The 18492-nt window shown below is 36.6% G+C and overlaps 1 protein-coding gene across 3 annotated transcripts in view; it reads right to left on the bottom strand.

Annotated features, from left to right (window-relative positions):
- Positions 1–15121: 15121 nt before the first annotated feature.
- The window catches only part of GRIA2 (glutamate ionotropic receptor AMPA type subunit 2), a 90842-nt gene continuing 87471 nt past the window's right edge, over positions 15122–18492 (bottom strand). For 2 of the 3 annotated variants that reach the window (XM_042050050.1, XM_042050049.1), the window contains exons 15-16: positions 18436–18492; positions 15122–17993 (exon numbers count right to left, since the gene is read on the bottom strand). The exon at positions 18436–18492 is cut by the window's right edge and continues 192 nt beyond it. In XM_042050050.1, the coding sequence (XP_041905984.1) occupies positions 18439–18492 (54 nt within the window). In that variant the 3' untranslated portion in view covers positions 15122–17993; positions 18436–18438. The remainder of the gene's footprint in view (positions 17994–18435) is intronic. The other variant, XM_042050052.1, reaches the window with a different exon arrangement.

Raw genomic sequence — 18492 nt, 5'->3', positions numbered from 1 at the left:
AAAGAGCATTCATACAAATTACAGCTGCAATTTGTGCACTCATTTGTCTTTTCCACAGGACCCAAATATATAAGGTCTGCTAATGCTGTCTCCAAATGGTGGAATGAGAACATGAAAGCTCCCAGTGAACCCATACAACCTCGCTGTCTTCAGCAGACTTTTAGTGAAATGATGTTGAAAGAGATGTAGAAATGGAAGACACTGAGGTTTCTTTGCATCCATGTAAAATGGCATTATCTGTGTAAAAGTCTGACACTTTTGAAAATGATGACAAACTAATGTGTATTGTATACAATATACAATAGAAGACGGACCTTGAAAATGACCTTGTTCTGTCCAGTGAAAGACTAAATAAAAGACTAAGGCACCTCAAGAGGTTTAAGAGGCAATTGAGTCATGATCCATTTGTTCTGTATGAAAGGAATATATTTCACTTCAGCAGACCTTTCAATCTAGCCAACTCGGGCTCTCCAAGAGGCACTTGAGTGCTTGAGTAAGGATTAGGTTGCATTTTTTAAGATTATATTTTTGAAATGAAGTTAACAAACTGCCAGAATAGATTACAAAGGAATCTGCTGAGTTGGCTCAATATGGAAATCTCCAAAGATGGTTTCCTGGCATACAGAAGGTCAAGAGCAAGTAAACAAAAGTTCCTTTTCACTTGAGATCTATGATCCTATGATCTATAATCCTTCTGGACTGAGAGATACATCTTTTTAATGTAAGTATAGAGGACAGTTTCTTTCTGGTTTTGGACTCCAAAATCAGTGCCAAATCTAACTTCTCTTTAAAAATATATCCCATGAAGTACGCCAGGAAATGTGGATGAAACATTGCTTATCTCAACAAGCACTTTTTTTTCTTTGTATTTTGGTTTGGTGGGGGGTAGATTTTGGTTGGGTGTTTTTGTTGCTGTTGTTTTGTTTTTCTTTTGTTTCTTTTCCTTCTTTTCTTTCTGACTCCAGGAATGGTAAGCTCATTCTTGTTTGGTTAGGTTAGTAAATGCTCTCACATAAGAACTTTTTCTACTTTCTCTCACTTTTGACTGATTCATAGTCCACTATGGAAAAAACTTAAAATATATATTAATATGCTAAATGTCTGACATTCAGTGGTCTATTTCTATACTGTTCTGACTTGATTATGAATCACAAAATGAAACACGTGCACTGGGTATAATTTTTGCCTGAGTATTTGATACAATTTTATGCCTCTCACTAAACATGCCCTCAGGACAAAGATGATTATTAAATCCCAAACAGCTGGCTTATTCCTCTAGAAAAACTAGTGCATCCTCTTGTAGAGTACTATGGGATTTCAGGTGTTCATTTCTCACTTCATGCATTAGAAGCACTACTTTATAATTTTTCATACATATGCTTTTAGAGACAAAGCCATATCCTGAACTCTATTGGTTTGTTTAAAATCTAGTCCGGTCTGTGCCATAAAGCAAAACAAAGCTCCACAGAGTTGTTACGTAAAAAACATCATTGTTAAAATCTATTCAGTGCACATCCAGAGTAGCCTGAAGCTTCATTTCTTCAAAAAAGCACTGATTCTGCTCATTCTGCAGTGAATAGCAGAACAGATTGGCAGCAAGAGCCTCTGGGTCTGCCCTGCAGAGCTTTCAAAATCATGACTTTCTTGGCAATAGTATAATGAGACATCTAAGCTTCTCTTCGCCAGCTTAATATTTTTGGCAGGAACAACCACATTTAGCATAAAATACCAGTAATCAAGGTTGAGCAGCTTGAGTTTTTACATATTTCCCCTCTTCCTATTAAAAAAATAAATCAGAAGCTGATGATCAGAGACCTTAAAAATTTCTGCTATGCTAGCTCACATGTCTTGGCACAGGCTATTCTGTTTAAGATAATTTCCCTTAGACCTTCCTATTCTGCAGGTTTTATACTTCACCACATTAAGTGCATTGACTTTGGAGAGAATAAGAAAACCACATTGTGACTCCCTACCAAGGTTATCCTAATGGACATCAGTACTAAGGCAGAGGTTACTCACACCTCATTTGTAACTTACCCAGTCAACTCAAGGTAATTTGATAAAATTTATCAAGAAAATCTCTCAGCTAGATCTGTTAAAATTGCCTACATCTAAGATTAAACACTTCAGCCCTTTTCAGCACTCAGCACTCACTATCACCCACTCCTAGGAGCTGTCCAGGTTTGTGAAGCATCTTTCACTGGGAACTTTAACATCTGGCTTGGGACACAGCACAAAGCATGTAAATCTGAATTAACCTGAGCTTCAAAATGGCCATCTTGGATATGTCTGTAATAATTTACATCCTCTCAGTGTGAGTCTGAGTACCCTTCTCAGATTACCATCACCAAGTCCAGCCACTTAAGAAAGAGGGGCAGCAACAGCATAGTTTTCCCCCTTATGCAGATAGTGGGAGACCTGAATCACGTTCCTCTCTCCCCTGGGGAACCCGTTATTAGATGATGCCTTCTGCATAACTATGGCACTTTGGTGCACACCTATCCCATCCTGGCAGCTTGTGTTAGAAATCAAGGCCTGATCCACATTTAAACTCTTCAAAGCCACCGCCTTTCAGAGCAGCCTAAATACACACAACAAGCAAAGTCTGGTCATGCTTCATATCTACTGTGGGTCCAAGATACCTTTTGAACAATGCCTAGGTTTTCTTTCAGAGGGAGCTCTCTGGCTCGTAGACAAAAATCAGCAGCATGTGTAGTGGTTGGGTAATGAAATGATCAGAGCTCCAGCGCTAAAGAGAGAATAATCTAAATCAACAGGATATGTGCCCCTAATGCAGCTTCTCCAGTCCCCAAGGAGTCAGCTCTCTGGTGGGAAGAGCTGAAGCCTGACTGCACAAGATGACAAAAGGAGAGATGCAGTCTTGGATTGCAGTTCCTCTTTTGCTGACTACATGAGTGTTCTGTCCCGTCCTTAGAGCCACTGGAATAGGAGTGAGTCTAGCTTTGTTTCAGTGTTAGTCACCAACTCTCCTGCACTGATCTTACCCAGTGACTGTTTAGCTGTTTCTTGCAAAATAGAGGTGGTTTTCCAGAAGACATTTATTTCTGAAACCACACAGTAAACACTAGTGATGAAAGTTTCATGTGCAGGATGGAAAAGGGATTTTTCACAAAAAATCTAGTTTGGACAAGAGATTTTGTTTGTTTGTTGCTGTTGTCATATTTTCTTTTTTTTTGTTTGTTTTGGCTTTGGTTTAATTAAATCACTTCCAATCACTGAGCCAGGGAATAAAAGGGCATCATGTGCATTTTTGTAGTTTTGCAGAAAGGCTGACATAGACAACTAAATCCAGGAGATCACACAGGACGATGAATCTGGATGAGAACGAAGTGCGTCTCTGCAGCCAGACCATGTAGGAGCGTTCAGTGGAAAGGGACCTCCTGGATTGCTGACTCCCAGTCATTGACTTTTCACACATAAAAATGCATTTTGCTAATAGAATGGTGTAAAGGCATGTTTCTGAATGCTTGAACACTTGCTTCAGGTGATCATCTATGAATGAGGAACTAGTGGTCCTCTGAGGGATTGTTTCCCAAAAAGGGCTGTTCCACAACCACACTGGCCAAGGCAATATCTGTGCAAGGTGAAGCCTTGACTTGACTGCCAAGAGGATCTGTTGCCCTGAAGCTAGAAAGGTTCACAATCCACCCTAAATTAATGCCTTGCCAATTTTCTCAACTTGTTCTGCTGCCAGCTTTTTTATTATAAGTCAGTAGCTTTTCTCCTTGGGAAGAAGCTGTTCTCCCACTTGCATTTGTTAACAAGTCACACACCACATCAACTTTCATTTTGTTGCATGAAAGTAACTTGGGGTTTTCTAAAGTTTTCCCCCTCATAGATAGATTATGAGCCTCTCAGTTCAGAAAAAGGAATTAATGAGCCACTTCTAACTATGTTTCATAGTGTAAGAATGAAGAGAGAACAAAGGAAATTAACAGATAACAGGCTTAAGGCAGAAAAAAAAAAGGTGATTCTTAACACAGTGTTGAGTTCAGCCATGACAATTCCTGCCACAGGATATTATGGCTGCCAAAGTTGAGATGAGTTCAAAGTGATTAGATAAATTGCTGGAAAGGATATGAAATGCAAAGATATCATCCGTGTCTGAGGGAGTCCCTGAACCACAAACTGCTGGAGGCCACACCACCACCCAGCAAAACCCACTGTACAGGCAATCTTCAGGCTTTGCAGGGCTTTCATTATTGGCCAGTGTTGGAAGCAAAACAATGGGTCCCCCTTTGATCTGCTTCTGTCCTAATTTTTTTTCTAAGCACCTTTCCTTTTATGCTGTTCAGACTTATTTCCAATCCACGAGCACATCCAGCTCTTTCACTGTTTCATTTTTATCTTAACTTCAAATCATCAAGTTAATTTCACCAGGCATTTTCCACTCCTTGTGTCAGGGTCACTATTTGTCTATAAAAATAGAACTGACCCTAATACTAATCACTGAAAGATGCAGTTTTGGGCTTACTCTCCCAGTGTAAAATTTCCTTAGGTAATGCCATCTCCTTTATCCACATTCCTGCTTACCAAACAGCTCCTTTGCTTTGGGGAGGAAACCTTCTGCAATTTATTCACCTCACTTCTTGTCAAAGCAGAACTAAAATATGCATTGACTTCAAGAGTCAATTAACTGACATTAATGAAAACTCCTACAACTTTATGTTTGGTATTTATATATATAAAAAAATTGGTGTTTAGCATCTTTTGGAAAATATACTGCAGGTTTATTTTTCTTAAACTGTTCATATGTTCTGACTCTTTTTGACCTCTCTTGAAACTTCTTCGGATAAGCAGTCTCATTATTTTGTGTGTTTCTGGTAATCTCTTCACTTATTTCAAATGTCTTTCCTAGTGTGGGTATTCAGCAGTGGGGACTGGAGCAAAGATTTTAATAAAAATCTCTGCCAGATACAACTTCTTTACCCAAAGACATCTTGTGATCTCCTCCAAATTCAAGACTACTCTCCTGCAACTCTAATTAGTTCCCACAGGTGACATCCACACTGTAACAAAATGCCCCAAAATATTCCTGTGTACTCAAGCTAATGACCATGCACTATTCCCTGGTTATGACACTGAATTTTCCTAGACAGCAAAACGTTGTGACAACTTAAAAAAATGCCCAACGCTGGGAATCACTGCTGGGACATCCCTAAACTGTCCCTGGGAACTGCCTGGGAACATACTTGGTTGGCATCAGCCAACAGCACACCAGGGATGGCTGGATCAGCGTAATGGGATAGATGATGAGTCTGGTGCTTGGGAACACGCCAGGCAGCGCTGGTTATCCATGAGTACAGAGCCAGCCTTGCTGTGCCACAGTTTGAAAGAGAGACCCTTAACTTTAAGGCTACTTTTGTTTATTCTTACACTATGTTTATACTGAATCAACTCATCATCATCTTGTACAAGGTCACTTTCTACAAGCTGGTATTCTCAGAGCTTTCATTACAGAAATCTTTGCATGGCAATCATCATCTAACGGTGAGCCAATGATCCTGGAAATGCCCCATGGATTTAAGGTGTTTTAATGCTAGTCTGGAAATTTTTCGGATAGCACTTTTGTATCCTAGACATATTTTAACCTTTGTGCATTTAAAGCCTTTTTCTTCTGTCTCCTCCTGCCTCATTTCACAATGACTGTGAAAAATAAACTCGGCAGCTGTCCCAGAAGACTGCTCTTCGGGGTATGCTGCCAGTCATTAGCGGCATAGATAGCCCTGTAAGTAGGATATCTTAAACATTTTATGTCAGTTTAACTTTTTCCTTTGTAAAAATCTTTTGATGAGACTTGGAAATCACCAGGGAAATCTTAATTGGCAACAGCATGTGGAGTAAAAGTCTGATAAATGGCCTGTAAGAGATTTTTAGAGATAATTTAGATACTAGGCACATCAAACATTCAAAAAAAAAAAAAAAAAAAAAAATACAAATTAAAAACTATGCAGGATGCTTTTGCCAACCTGATCTGATTTTATAGGCCATGTCCGATGTCTGAAGTGAGATGGTGATCTCTTTTTATTATTTTTTTCTGGTGGTCTTTTTTTTTTTTTTTTCCCGCATAAGGAAATGGATGATTGTTCAAATTTTTTTTTTTCCCCTGAAAAGAGTGAAATGGAGAAATGGATAGACAGGTGGGTACAGGAAAAGCTACAATTTCCTATGGCTTAAAGTCGCCGCTCCTACATATGAGTGTTTACACTTTGGGAAAAGTAGTAGCCCAGCACCAGTCCTTGCACCGTTTTTATGATCTATTATTTCATACATGGATCACTCTGCCTTTAAATCTGGTGTCTGGAAGCAGGAAATCTCTTGAACTCTGTGCCAGAACATTTTCCGCTTCAAAGAGGGCTTGTGTTCATTGAGGTCCTTTAAATAAAAAGTGACAGTCACCCAGCCCTGCACTATTACATATGGCTTACTTGTGCAAAAGTACCTTTCATCCATACTGTGAATACAGGCACTTTAAGTAAAGAACAATAGGCCTTTTCTGCAGCTCTACATATTGTAACCCAGAGATAGAAATTATTCTTCCTAATACAATGATTATTTTTTTATTAGAGATCAGGTTAGAAGTAGTTTTGAGGTGAATGTGATGCAGACTATGAAGCAGTAGAGTACACCAGTTTTGAGTTTGTAAAACACCTTTTTGCTTATGTCAGCTTAGCTTATTTTTCCCAAAGTGACATTTAGGTTAGATAGACAGCTAAATGGCTGCTGTCTAAGAGGAATGGCAGTACATTATCTGTAATTTCTATCAACAGCTCCTCTAAAGAATACCATGATTAAAGCAGGTTCCAAGTCTGAATCAACTTGAAGGAACAACAGAAAGATTAACTCCATGTTTAGTGAATGCTACATAATTTATTCAATAAAGTCTCCAAATAAGCACGGAAATTACAGGCCTGACTACAATTGAATGTATCTGAAATAAGACACGTCACATGGCTGATTGAACATGAGCACACAGACAAATGGAACTGGAAAGTTTTTTTAACACAGAAAGTTTAAATTTTGTGGTTCCTACTACCATTTATAACAATCACTAACATGTAAAACAACACAAAGGGCAATCCATATTGCAGACGACACAGAGGCTTCTAAGCTAAGTTGTGGAAAGAAACTAATTTAAGGGTTAATTTTCATGCATCTAGGGATCACAGCTTGATTTCAGAACTCAAATGCTATCAGAATGTACTACCTCATCAAGTTCAGGGTGAAAACATAAAAAAATACTTATTTGGCAAAGACAGAATGATTCAGCAAGTTCCAGGCACTTGCAAAATAAGCATTTTATGTTTGCAGCTGCATGTGTCTCTGAAGGATGAGCTTCCAAAAAGAAATGAAGGAAATACTCCAAGCAGCAGCAATGTTATGCTAAATAAAATCAGTAGCATAAGATGCTCAGTGGAAAAGGTTTTCTTTTCCTCAGTTATCACCATTAGAGTTCAAATTAATTTAGTTGGAACAAGGATCACCAGATGGAAGTCACAATATGTGTATGTTTTTCTATATCTTACTCCACTTTTCATTAAGACAATTTAGAATCAAGTATTAAAGCCTTAGTATTAAACACAAAGCAGAGTATATGTTCACATCCACACAACCAGCCTGCCATGTCTCACACTTTATTTCTCCTATGCATTTCTTCATTTATCATGTCTTATCCTCAGCATCCTAACTTGCATGCTTAAATCTTCACTTGAGAGTATCATAAACATTAAATTATTTGTAAAACACTGTATATGCCTCAAGGTTTTTTATAAATTAAACGTTGTACCTGAATGGCATCATTAATCAGTAGTTAATGGCCAAGGGAATGCTAGCAGGTTACAAAACACGTTTCCAACAAAAAGACATATATACAAAATCTGGAAGATTTAAATCTTGTCAGTCATAAAGATCTCAGAGGAATTAAGATGAGAAACAGCCAAGCACCTATAAATAAAAATGACAGTATCTGCAGGTTTCAGAAATATACCTGTGGTATCCTATTCATCATCATGTTGTTCCTAAGAGGCAGAAAAAGACCATGCAAGATGTTTCAGACAGAAAGACAATAATGGATGAAAAGTCACATTAAAATAAAGCAGTAACAGCATACTCTATCTAGTTACCAGGCAGGGAATGGACCCTACATGATTTGGTGACACTTTGCTAGGAGAAGTGTCATAGTCTATCACATTGTCTATTATCAAAATAATTTTTTTTAGGCACTTCGATGATAGAACTCAAGTCTGTGATTAATTCTTCAGAATCTGACATAAAACATGAGTTAAGCTCTGTAAGGTAAAGCCTTTCATGAGGACATCTACTGTAGATGATCTGTTCATACTAGAAATTTCAAATGGTATGTAATGGTGATGGAATTCTGCAGGAGGAGGAGATGGTGCCTTAACTCGTGCATTTTGTACTGATCCAAAAAAAAACCCCTGACAGTGCTAGGTTTGGAGGTGTAGCTGAAAGGAAAAAAAAATCATGACAGTTACTTAAAAAAAAAAAAAAATCCTTTGTGCATTTCATTGCATTCTCAATACCAATCCTGACATCTTTAAATAGAATTCAGTCACTTCGAGTTGATTCTGCAAAAATACCTCTGTACACTCTTGACCTTTAGAACAGGATTTTCTACTTATGGGAATATAGTTGCAGGACACACACTCCTGAGTTTACCCCCTCATTAAGGGATGCTCAGAGGCAAGTCAGTTTTTTAAAATTAACTTTTTTTTCCAAACATCTTTCTGCAGTCTTCAGTAGTGCTCTGTCATTCTGCACTAAACTTTTAAGAAATAATGTATTTTTTTAATCTACTGATCTCTGTATCTGTAGCTGCACCAAAACCAAAACTGTGGGAAACAAGTGAACAATCACATCCACAATGAAATGAAGTCAGACAGAAGACATCTATTACTACATGGGGCAGTTCTACCATCTATCTACAGGAACATGGGAATATTTTCCAAGGTATCCAGGTTACCAACTAATGTCATCAGAGCATGTAATAGCAGAGGGAAGTTATAGAGAACTAATTTTCTTTTTTTTTTTTTACAAAAGCTGCAGTGAACAGAAAACAAGCAAAAAGATTTTTTTTTTCAGAAAAACCAAGGTAGACAAAATCCCACCTAAATCCCCTAGCAACAATTCCTTGTATTTTTCTACTCTGCTATTGCATGAAGTCTTATATGTATTTTTAGTATAAAATAGCCAGTGTCTTAAAAAAAAAAATACTGGCTTGACTGATAATTCACATTTCCCTTCAGTGTAAGGGAAGAGAACACTTCCCAACACTTTTTTCACCAGTTTTAGTTAAAAGCTTTAAAAAAACCCCAAACCCTGATAGTATTGTCATCAAGAAAAGTAAAGAAAAATAATCAACTTTGAAATATTGCCATTAAAACATAAAGCAAGGCAGTTGAAAATAAACACAGACACCTCATTCAGAAAGTAGTTTACACTCAGATTTGATACCCCAAAATCTGAATTGATGCCAGCAGCCAGAATGGGATCTAGATTTAGCTAAGCAGTAGGCCTGCCTGTAAAAATTTCACAAAGTAGCCTAAAATAGAATACCTGGAAGCTGGATCAATCTAAGTTTTAAATGCCAAAGGCTATATCCAGTGTCTACACTCATTATGACACATTTTTGATACAACTACACTACAAAAATCTACTGAACCTCTCCAAACTTTCTAACTTAAATTAGAACTAGAGTTCTAATTCAACATTGTAGTTTTAAGTCATGGCTTCAAAATCCCATCCTGTAGTCACATAGAGGCTTGGTTTGCATTGGTTTGCATTCTCTTACCAACTCTTCTATTGCCTATTCCTTCTAGAAAGACACTGGTTTTTTTTTTTTTTTTTATGCAGATATTTAAAAAAGAGAGGAAAAAGAATGTAGTATAGATCAGGTGATATTGTCACATTGAGAAATTTGGCTCCACACTCCAATAATTTGTATTGCTCCTAACTTAGGTTTGTGTAAGTGATCAAAGGATACCCTTTAAAAAAGTAAAAACCCCTTTAATTGTACTAATTGTATGTGTGTGTGTATATATATTTATATATATATACATATATATAGTCTGACACTACAGAAAAAAAACTTGGCAAGCCCACATTTACATAGTATATTACAACATGCATAAGAAAGGCTGTCCACATAATATAATCCTAGCTAGCATCTTACCAAAAAAACCCAAAAAACATCTACAGTCTCATGATCTTGCCTATTGGGAAGCTCACGTTTTATGACAATATATAATGTCATAATTCATAAAGCAATAAATTTTTTCCCTGTAAGAAAAATCTCCATTAAATTCTTCAGCCAGCCAAGATGGCTGTGCTTATTTCTCTTGAGGGTAAATGCCAAGTTCCCTCTACGCTAAAAAGTACATGATCATTTTATATTAAAGTAATTTTTTTAAAGTTATGTCCTGAATTTGCTTAATATTGATGGCTGTAGTTCAGGCAAGGAAAAAAGGTTTTCAGATAGGGGAAGGAGGGGAGAGCTCTCTCCTCCCCACTCCAGCATCATGTTGAGAGCAGAGAAATGGTTTTTGCATCTTGACCATGCTAACAATCCTGTTTTGCTAGCATGAGTGCCAAGTGTGGCGATGCCTGGGGACATCACTGCGTGACTGCACACAGACAGGTGGGAGGGTCAGGCTTGTCCTGACACCCCAGACTCCCTGCACTCCAGCGAGGCAGGGTCTGACTGAAGCGTATTAATTACTTTGGTCTCCTCAGAGCAGTCTTTGTCCCTGCTGTTTGAGAAAGATTCTTTCAAAGGTGTGAGTCACGGGACATACTTAGCAGCTGAATCACTCTGAAGGACTTGGGCAGCATCTTACATCAGCAAGCAGGGCATGCAATGTTACTTTTTTCCTCAATGTGCTAAAATCTCTCCAATGACAAAAGATCAAAAAGTAAATTACAAGCATAAAAGGACAAAGATCTCCTATAGAAAGCAGCTTATGAGGTGGACTAAGCAGAACTGATGAACATGTCCCAGTATAATTGTGGATCTATAATGATTTTAAAAAAATTATACATTTTTAAGTCTCCTAGAATAAACAAGTACCTTAGGCAAGTATACCCATCAGGATAAAGAAAACATGTCAAGCAGAATCCTGCTCTGAGAATAATGGCTTTATAAAAACAGTTTATCACATTTTTTAATATATTCAGAAGGCGCAGATTTTAAAAACGTGGTAATGCCACAGATAAAACCAATCAATAGAAATTGCCTGTAATTTGTCTGTCAAGCCTACACCATCAGAGTTATTTCCTATAGCTTATACTATTCATTCATCTATGCAAGTAAAAAGAAAAAAAGCCAACAAAACAATATAAAATGTGGACAGAATTCTGCCACAGCACCATAGCAGTATATTTTATTGCACAATGTTCAAAGTAGGTAGTGTAGTATCCAGCCCTGTCAATGCTCAGCATTTTGTTTTCAAGGCATTAAGTTTTATAGAGGTTTTGGTTTAGAAAATCAAGTAATAACTGCAAAGAGTACTGCTTTGTTTGTCCATGTAATGTTAGACTTAACTAAACCTGAGCCTCTCAGATCAACCATTTTGATTTTTAAATAGCAAAGACTGCAATTTGAGAAGCTAAGCATATACATGCATATACATGAACCCATCATCCTTGCTGCTGAAGAGGGAGGCAATGACACATGCAATAGCTTTTGTTTGACCTTTCTGTGTAGGCCAAAGGTAGCGTGGAAGAGCCTGTTTGTCTCACAGGAGTTCCGTAGAACTTGATCCCACCAGTGAGAACAAAGATGATCACAGGAGTTACCCCACTTTTTGAAGTTACGACTGAGTCCCATGGGGACTCATATTCTCTATGGAAATGAAAAATTCCATATTTATTCAAACAAGAGGTGGTAAGGCACTTGCTTATGAACCTTCCTGTTGCTACTGGCCCTAGTATGAATTATTGCTATGGTTATCATCGCTTATGGCCTTATCAGCACTAATTTTACTCTTGCATTGTGTAGGGATATGTATACATACATATACACTAGAACACCCACAACCTTCATTTTCGCATGTTGGCATCTCTGCTTGTTTATTCACACAAAGTAGCTGAAGCTGAATTAAGAATTCCACCTACAGGTAACTTGGATAAGCTGCCAAGCCACTTAGTTCCAAATTTATGAAAATATTCATCGAACAATCTTGTGAAATTATTAAAAACAACAGTAACAACCACAAAGGAAAACACCTAAATAAAAATCATGTTGTTTGTATTACTGTATCTTTAGACATTGTGACAGTCTTCTGTCTTCTGACTAAAAAAGTCTTCTCACTCAAAACCAGAAAAAAAAATTTCAGTGGATACTCTGCTGTTTACGAGTGTGAAGTAACCCAAAATGTATTTGCCTTTCATAGTGAAACTCATAAGGAAAGCAACTACTGAAAAATACGATGTTATTTGTAAAGCATACTATTAATTGAAAGAACTATAGCTTGACCTCTCTAATTACATTTTTCTCTAAACTCACAGAATATGGTGCTGAAGGGTAGGCAGTAACAACATAACTTGAAAACTGGGTTAAAAGTTGTTATGTAATAACCTCCAGTACATTTTTAACACGATGCTCTTGATGCTTCAGTAAAGCATCAACATGCCAGAAGTACTCTGGGCTGTCTCCTTCTAAGAAGCTTGAAACCTGGCCTAGGGGAAGGTGTCCCTGCCCACAGCATGGGGTAGGAACTAGGTGATCTTTAAGGTCCTTCCAACCCAAAGCCTTCTATGATTCTATAATTACTAACAGTAAAGGCTCTGGAAGGAGATTTTATTCCCCAGTTTATGATCTGTTTATCATAAACTGAAACATGACATTATCATTTCAAAACTGCACAAACAATGAGTTTTTAGAAGAAAAAAATTTCTATTTCTTATATTCTGTCCTTAGAAAACAGGTATAAATCCTTTGCCATCAAAAGATGTCTCTTTTGAAGAGACCTTCACCTTATAGGATTGAAGGGGGACAGAAGAATGGCATAAAACTACCTCTCCAAGTCCTATTTCAGCTTTTCCCACCTGCTTGCCTTCTGTGCATGGAAAGATGCAAAGGAGGCAGCATGGTCCTGCATGGCTCATGGGATGCATTGGAACCCCTTTGTTTGTGGCCTTTCCCCCACCTCCAGATAGGAACGAGTCGAATACAATTTCAAGGGGCTGGTCTAGGCACTAGTTTAGCAGCCCTTTCCTACTTTCTAATAAGATACATTTTCAAAATCAGGTTTGGGATATTTAAAGCAAATAAATAAAACCCATTTTAATTTAAATATGTATTTTAAATCTCATTCTGCAGTTGGAAGACTAGTAGGATTAAATGCTTTATTTAACACAGATGAGTCAGCCTTGAAAAGTTAGCATTTGTTAAAAATTATGACAAATTACATGTAAACTTTTTCTCTGTGCCCAGCATGTAGTAATGGTTCTTTCTTGTTGAGTGGGAGTTGCAAGTGCAAAGGGAGGAAGAACTCTGGGCAAATGCTACAAAGTCATTCACTGGACAACTTCATGAAATTAAGTGCTTTTCTTCTATGTATAAACGATTTTCTCATCACTGAGGTTAGTAAAGCACTGAGCTGTTTACAGAGGTAGCTAAATTCTCATTAGCAGTAAGAGATGTATAAAGGAAACTGACAGAAGAACAAGTTCAGTGGATGCCACTTGGATAAAGGGTTTAGCTTAGTTAACCTTTCCTATCTTTATCATCGCTGCTGCTGTAATACAGAGACTTATGACATGGCCTATAATAAACATTTTTAATGACTGCCAAATCAATTATATATACAGTAATTACATTTCCTATCAGCCTACCAAGCTAAAAATTATGCATTAGAACTAACTGCATGTAGTGGGGCAAGAGGGAAAGAAAGAAAGAAAACACAATCATGTAACATGCCCTAACAATAAGATTAGGGACTGGTCTCATAACACATTAAAGCTGCAGGGGAGTTTGAGCTATAATTCTCAGAATTTTTAAATTTTACCTTACTTTGTTCCATTTTTTGCCACTTGTTTACAAAAATAAAATTCTTTTATTCAATTCTCTGTTATGTCTCACAGAGGTGTATAGTATTCTCTACTACCTACAGAAATTGATGTAAGGGAAAATGTTCCAAATTAAGTCCACAACTAAGTCACTTGCTTAATTTCATTCTAAGTGGTTGATATAATATAAATTCCTAAGATAATTTAGACCTGATGGATCTCTCACAGCAAATTTTTGTGATCCCTTGACAGCTTAAATGAAAAGATTTAATAAATAATAACCTTTGATGCTGTGAAAACAGGTCTGAGTAGCATCTAGGAACATCATGCAGAACAGCTGCTGCTGATTCTATTTTGCTGGTGACGGCTGTATTCTTATAACTGCACCAAATGGTAGCTGAAATAATCTATTTGTATTTCAAAATACAATTATTTGTGCAAGGTTTCATGTAAAGATATTGTCTACATCTATCAGCCAAAGAAGAGGCTGACACTGCAGAAACACACTGTGTTAACGGGTGCAATACACGTTTACATGAAAATGTTGAACCTTTCACACTGTGAACCTCTTCACACTCTGTTTGCTATTACAGTAAACTCTCTGCTGTACTGATTTTCTTCTAGTGACACCTGAAGGACTTGCCATTTCTCAGGTTCTTTCTCTGCTTTGGACACATCAACAATCTGTTCAATTAAAAAAAATACTGGTTTAAACTCAAGAATTTTAGGTAGCGTTACTGAATAGATACTTAACCTCCTATCTTTATCAACCTGTCACACTGCCATTTTAAGTGTGATCAGGAAGGTTACGGTCCAGAGATACAATTATATTGTTGGAAAAAAAAGTTACATTACTTCATTTAACCATAACAAAAACTACTATCCTTGAGTGACGAGATGGTCTGGGAGAAGATTTATACTCTTCATTGAAACTTCATTCAAGAAAAGAAGAAATTTCAAGGAAATTTCATGTCTGTGGGGACAAACAGGTTTGCTCTATGTAAAATCATAGAAAAATACATTTATAATAAATAAGAAACCACATTTCAATAATACTAAGCAGACGTTAAAGGTCTTTTGCCTTTTTTAAGAAGATTTTTTATGTATGATTGAAGTTTATACAACACTCCAGAAAAGCCATGTGTTAGATTGAAAAATAAAATCAGAAGCATTTTCTGTCATATAAGTATACATGAAAAAACGAGAACGTTAATGTCTTAGAAAGTGTATGTCCAGCTTTGTACCGTTACTCATTTAACAAAGCAGAAAATAAGATACCGTACTGTAAACAAAAAGCTACAGTAAAAGGACATTTTGAAATTTACACAAGTTTGAGTTCATAAACATTTTGGTTGCTCCATAACAGTTTTCATATAAAATGAATAAAAAACCCTTGGACAGCTTTCATCACTCTTGACTACTTTTCACTTAAATGCACACAGACATACTTTATATAGCAATATACTGATGTACTGTTAACATGGATATTAAACTATTATTACTGCTTTTTTAACTGAGATGTGTATTATCCAATCAATATTATCTGAATTGAAATACTCATACATTATGTATTCCCATCATGTTGTTAAGTATAAAAACATGAAAATATAACTTTACATTATTTCAGTTATATACATCAGTTCAGGCTTGACAAAGATTTTTTTATGCTGTGATTTTTAGAGGAATAAGCCCAGAGGTACAATAAATAGCTTTCCACTGTATACAGTAATGCATTTTTACTTTTTAAAAAAATTTATATTACCACATGAATATTATTTTAGTTTGGTCATTCTAGCATTGAACATTAAAAATCCAAATGCATTCCCCAACATTCCTGATGAGGAGCAATGCACAGAACACCTATGAATTACAGATGCATCAAGAAATGATTCAGTTTAATTCGGGGGAAGTATTGGTAAGACAGACATTGAAAACACTGTATACACCTCTTTTGCTGACCACACTGAGAGTATACACTGTGTTCACATGCTTGCAGAAACAGGCTCAGAGTTTGTACCACAAGAACGGATTTCAAGTTTCTGATAAACACTCTGCCTTCTCCAATGCTCAGCAGACACTATACTTGAGTCTAAGAAATGGATTCCAACTAAAACTGCAAGTCATATTTAAAATTTTATTTAAGTCCAAAATAAAAGAGATTTACTGATACCGCATGAGGCAATGTATCCACAATGCAGAAAAATGTAAGCTTTTCAACCAAATGTACAGAATTTTATCTACAGGGAAAGCTAGAGAATCATAATGTTACTTTGACTTGCATTAGCATTTAAATTAATATTATTGCACCCCTCCTAGGATTCCTTTTTGCTTTTTAAAAGTTATTGTTTTTAAATACACATAATTAAAAAGTATGGTAACTTCAGCTAGCAAAGAATATTCATAATGATTAAGATTCAGGAAAGTTTTCATCAGTACAGACTCGCATCTAATTCGCGTTATCAATCTTAATTCAAAAAGACATTGCCAAGGTTTTGGGTTTTTCTTTTCATAAAAGCTTCACTAGCTACTGCTTAGAATTACCTTTTAACAATTTGAAAACTGCTTCCTTAAAGAAACAATTTGACAACTGTGTTTGTTTCGTACTTGAAAAAAATATTTAACACTGTTTTACTGCTTGCCATTTATCATTTACTGATACTCTTCTCTCTCAGTACATGTATTTATGAACTCAATTGTACAAAAGTAGAGATAGGTATCAACCAAATCTTTGGATCATTAAGTCTCAGCCTGTCAGAGTTAAGAGGAGCTCTAAAACAGCACCCATCTGACTCCTCATGTGCCAGTATCAAGTACCGCTCCAACCCAGAACAACCTTGATCTTCAGAGTTCAACAAGTGTATCTGAGCATCACAGCTTGGGCTCATCTGCAGAAAAAAACTATTGAACAGATTTGAGTGAGCTGGAAGTGGTGACACTGCCAAAAACTGAAACATTGACCCAACCTTGACAGTGTCCTTTTAGATTTCAGACTCGTTATAACCCAACTGTAGCTAGTAAAATTAATGGAACACTTGCAAATAAAAACATAGAAAAAAGTTTATTTCAAATGTCAAGCATTGCCAAGTAAATTTTATATTAACACCAAATGTTAAAGAATAGGATATACAGCAAAGTTTTAATAACGATATTAAATTACAAGATTTGAACCTTTTAATTATTATTTCTTCTCTTCTCAACATTACATATTTGGCTTTGAAAAATACGGAAATGATGCCTTAAGCCTTATTTTCATATTCCGCTTCCCCGCAGTCTAGATTTTTTTCTTTATTTTTCTTCTTATTTTTTTTCTTATTTTTTTTGCTTTTGTCATATCCAACGATTATGGAAGCAAATTTATTTAAAAGCCAGTTTTTGTTTGTGAAAATACCTAAAAATATTTTTTTCATTTTATATGTTTTTTTTTCTTATAAAACATGTCACATCTTGATGCAATTGATGTCAAGTGTGCTTAAGTCAATATGAACCAAGGGACTAACAACAGTGGCTGCAGAAACTGGTGTGCTGCCTGTACAACGACTTCAGTTAGATTACAGTACTTCCATGTTAGCTGTGCATGTCAGTCAAGCTTCATCTTGAACTTGTGTAGAAAATGGTGTTGTGTTTTGAACCAAGCATTCATTACAATCCAAGATGAACTCCACAAATACAAGAATTCTTGGCTGAAAGAAAAGTCTTCAAGATACTGGATGCCTCTCACCACTTTGACAATAAACGCACAAGGAAACCATTGTGTAAGGCACTCAAAAGGTTCTTATCAATCACGAGAGATCAGTCACACTGACATTCATTCCCATGCCAGGACTCACGTAAGGTACTGCATGCACTGCTTTTGGAAATTCTGGAGTCATAACACGTCCATTTTCTCCAGTACTTCCTGTAATTGACAGCCTTGCCTTGCTCCTCATGGCATCATTCAAGGTCATCTTAAGAAAGAGAAAGAAAAATTATACATTACAGAAATTCAGTGTTTGAGACAGAGGGCCTGATTCTCTTCTTGCTTACGTTTGGCTGGCATCAGTGTAACTTCATTGGCTTCAATGAGGTTACTCTTAACTTGCTTAAGAGTAAGTGAGAGGAGAATCAGATCTTTTTGCAGTTTCTTTAAACAGCCTTTAGCAAATGAAAACAGACATTTAAGCAAAAGCTGCACTACAACTGTCAAGCACATCTATGCCAGGACAACCCACATTCACCGAAAGACTTGCGGTCAGTAACAGGTCATTCAGTCAGTTACCGACCAGTAACATAAAGAACAGCAATACATACTCCATGGTCCCTTGGCCAACTTCCTCATTCAACAGCTTAAGGACAAACAATGAAGCTACAGCGTGCATTTAGAAGTTTGTATTAGAACCTCATTCCTACCCCCTAAATTTTAACACTTTCGATTCCATATACGTTGTAACCTTCCTTGTAAGTTGC

The sequence above is a fragment of the Corvus kubaryi genome, unplaced genomic scaffold (genome assembly GCF_017639235.1).
Source record: "Corvus kubaryi isolate FWS band 111438036 unplaced genomic scaffold, C.kubaryi_AGA036_p1.0 71, whole genome shotgun sequence".
Lineage (NCBI taxonomy): Eukaryota > Metazoa > Chordata > Aves > Passeriformes > Corvidae > Corvus > Corvus kubaryi.
The sequence above is the reverse complement of the archived record's forward strand: the minus strand, read 5'-3'. Positions and strand labels throughout refer to the sequence as shown.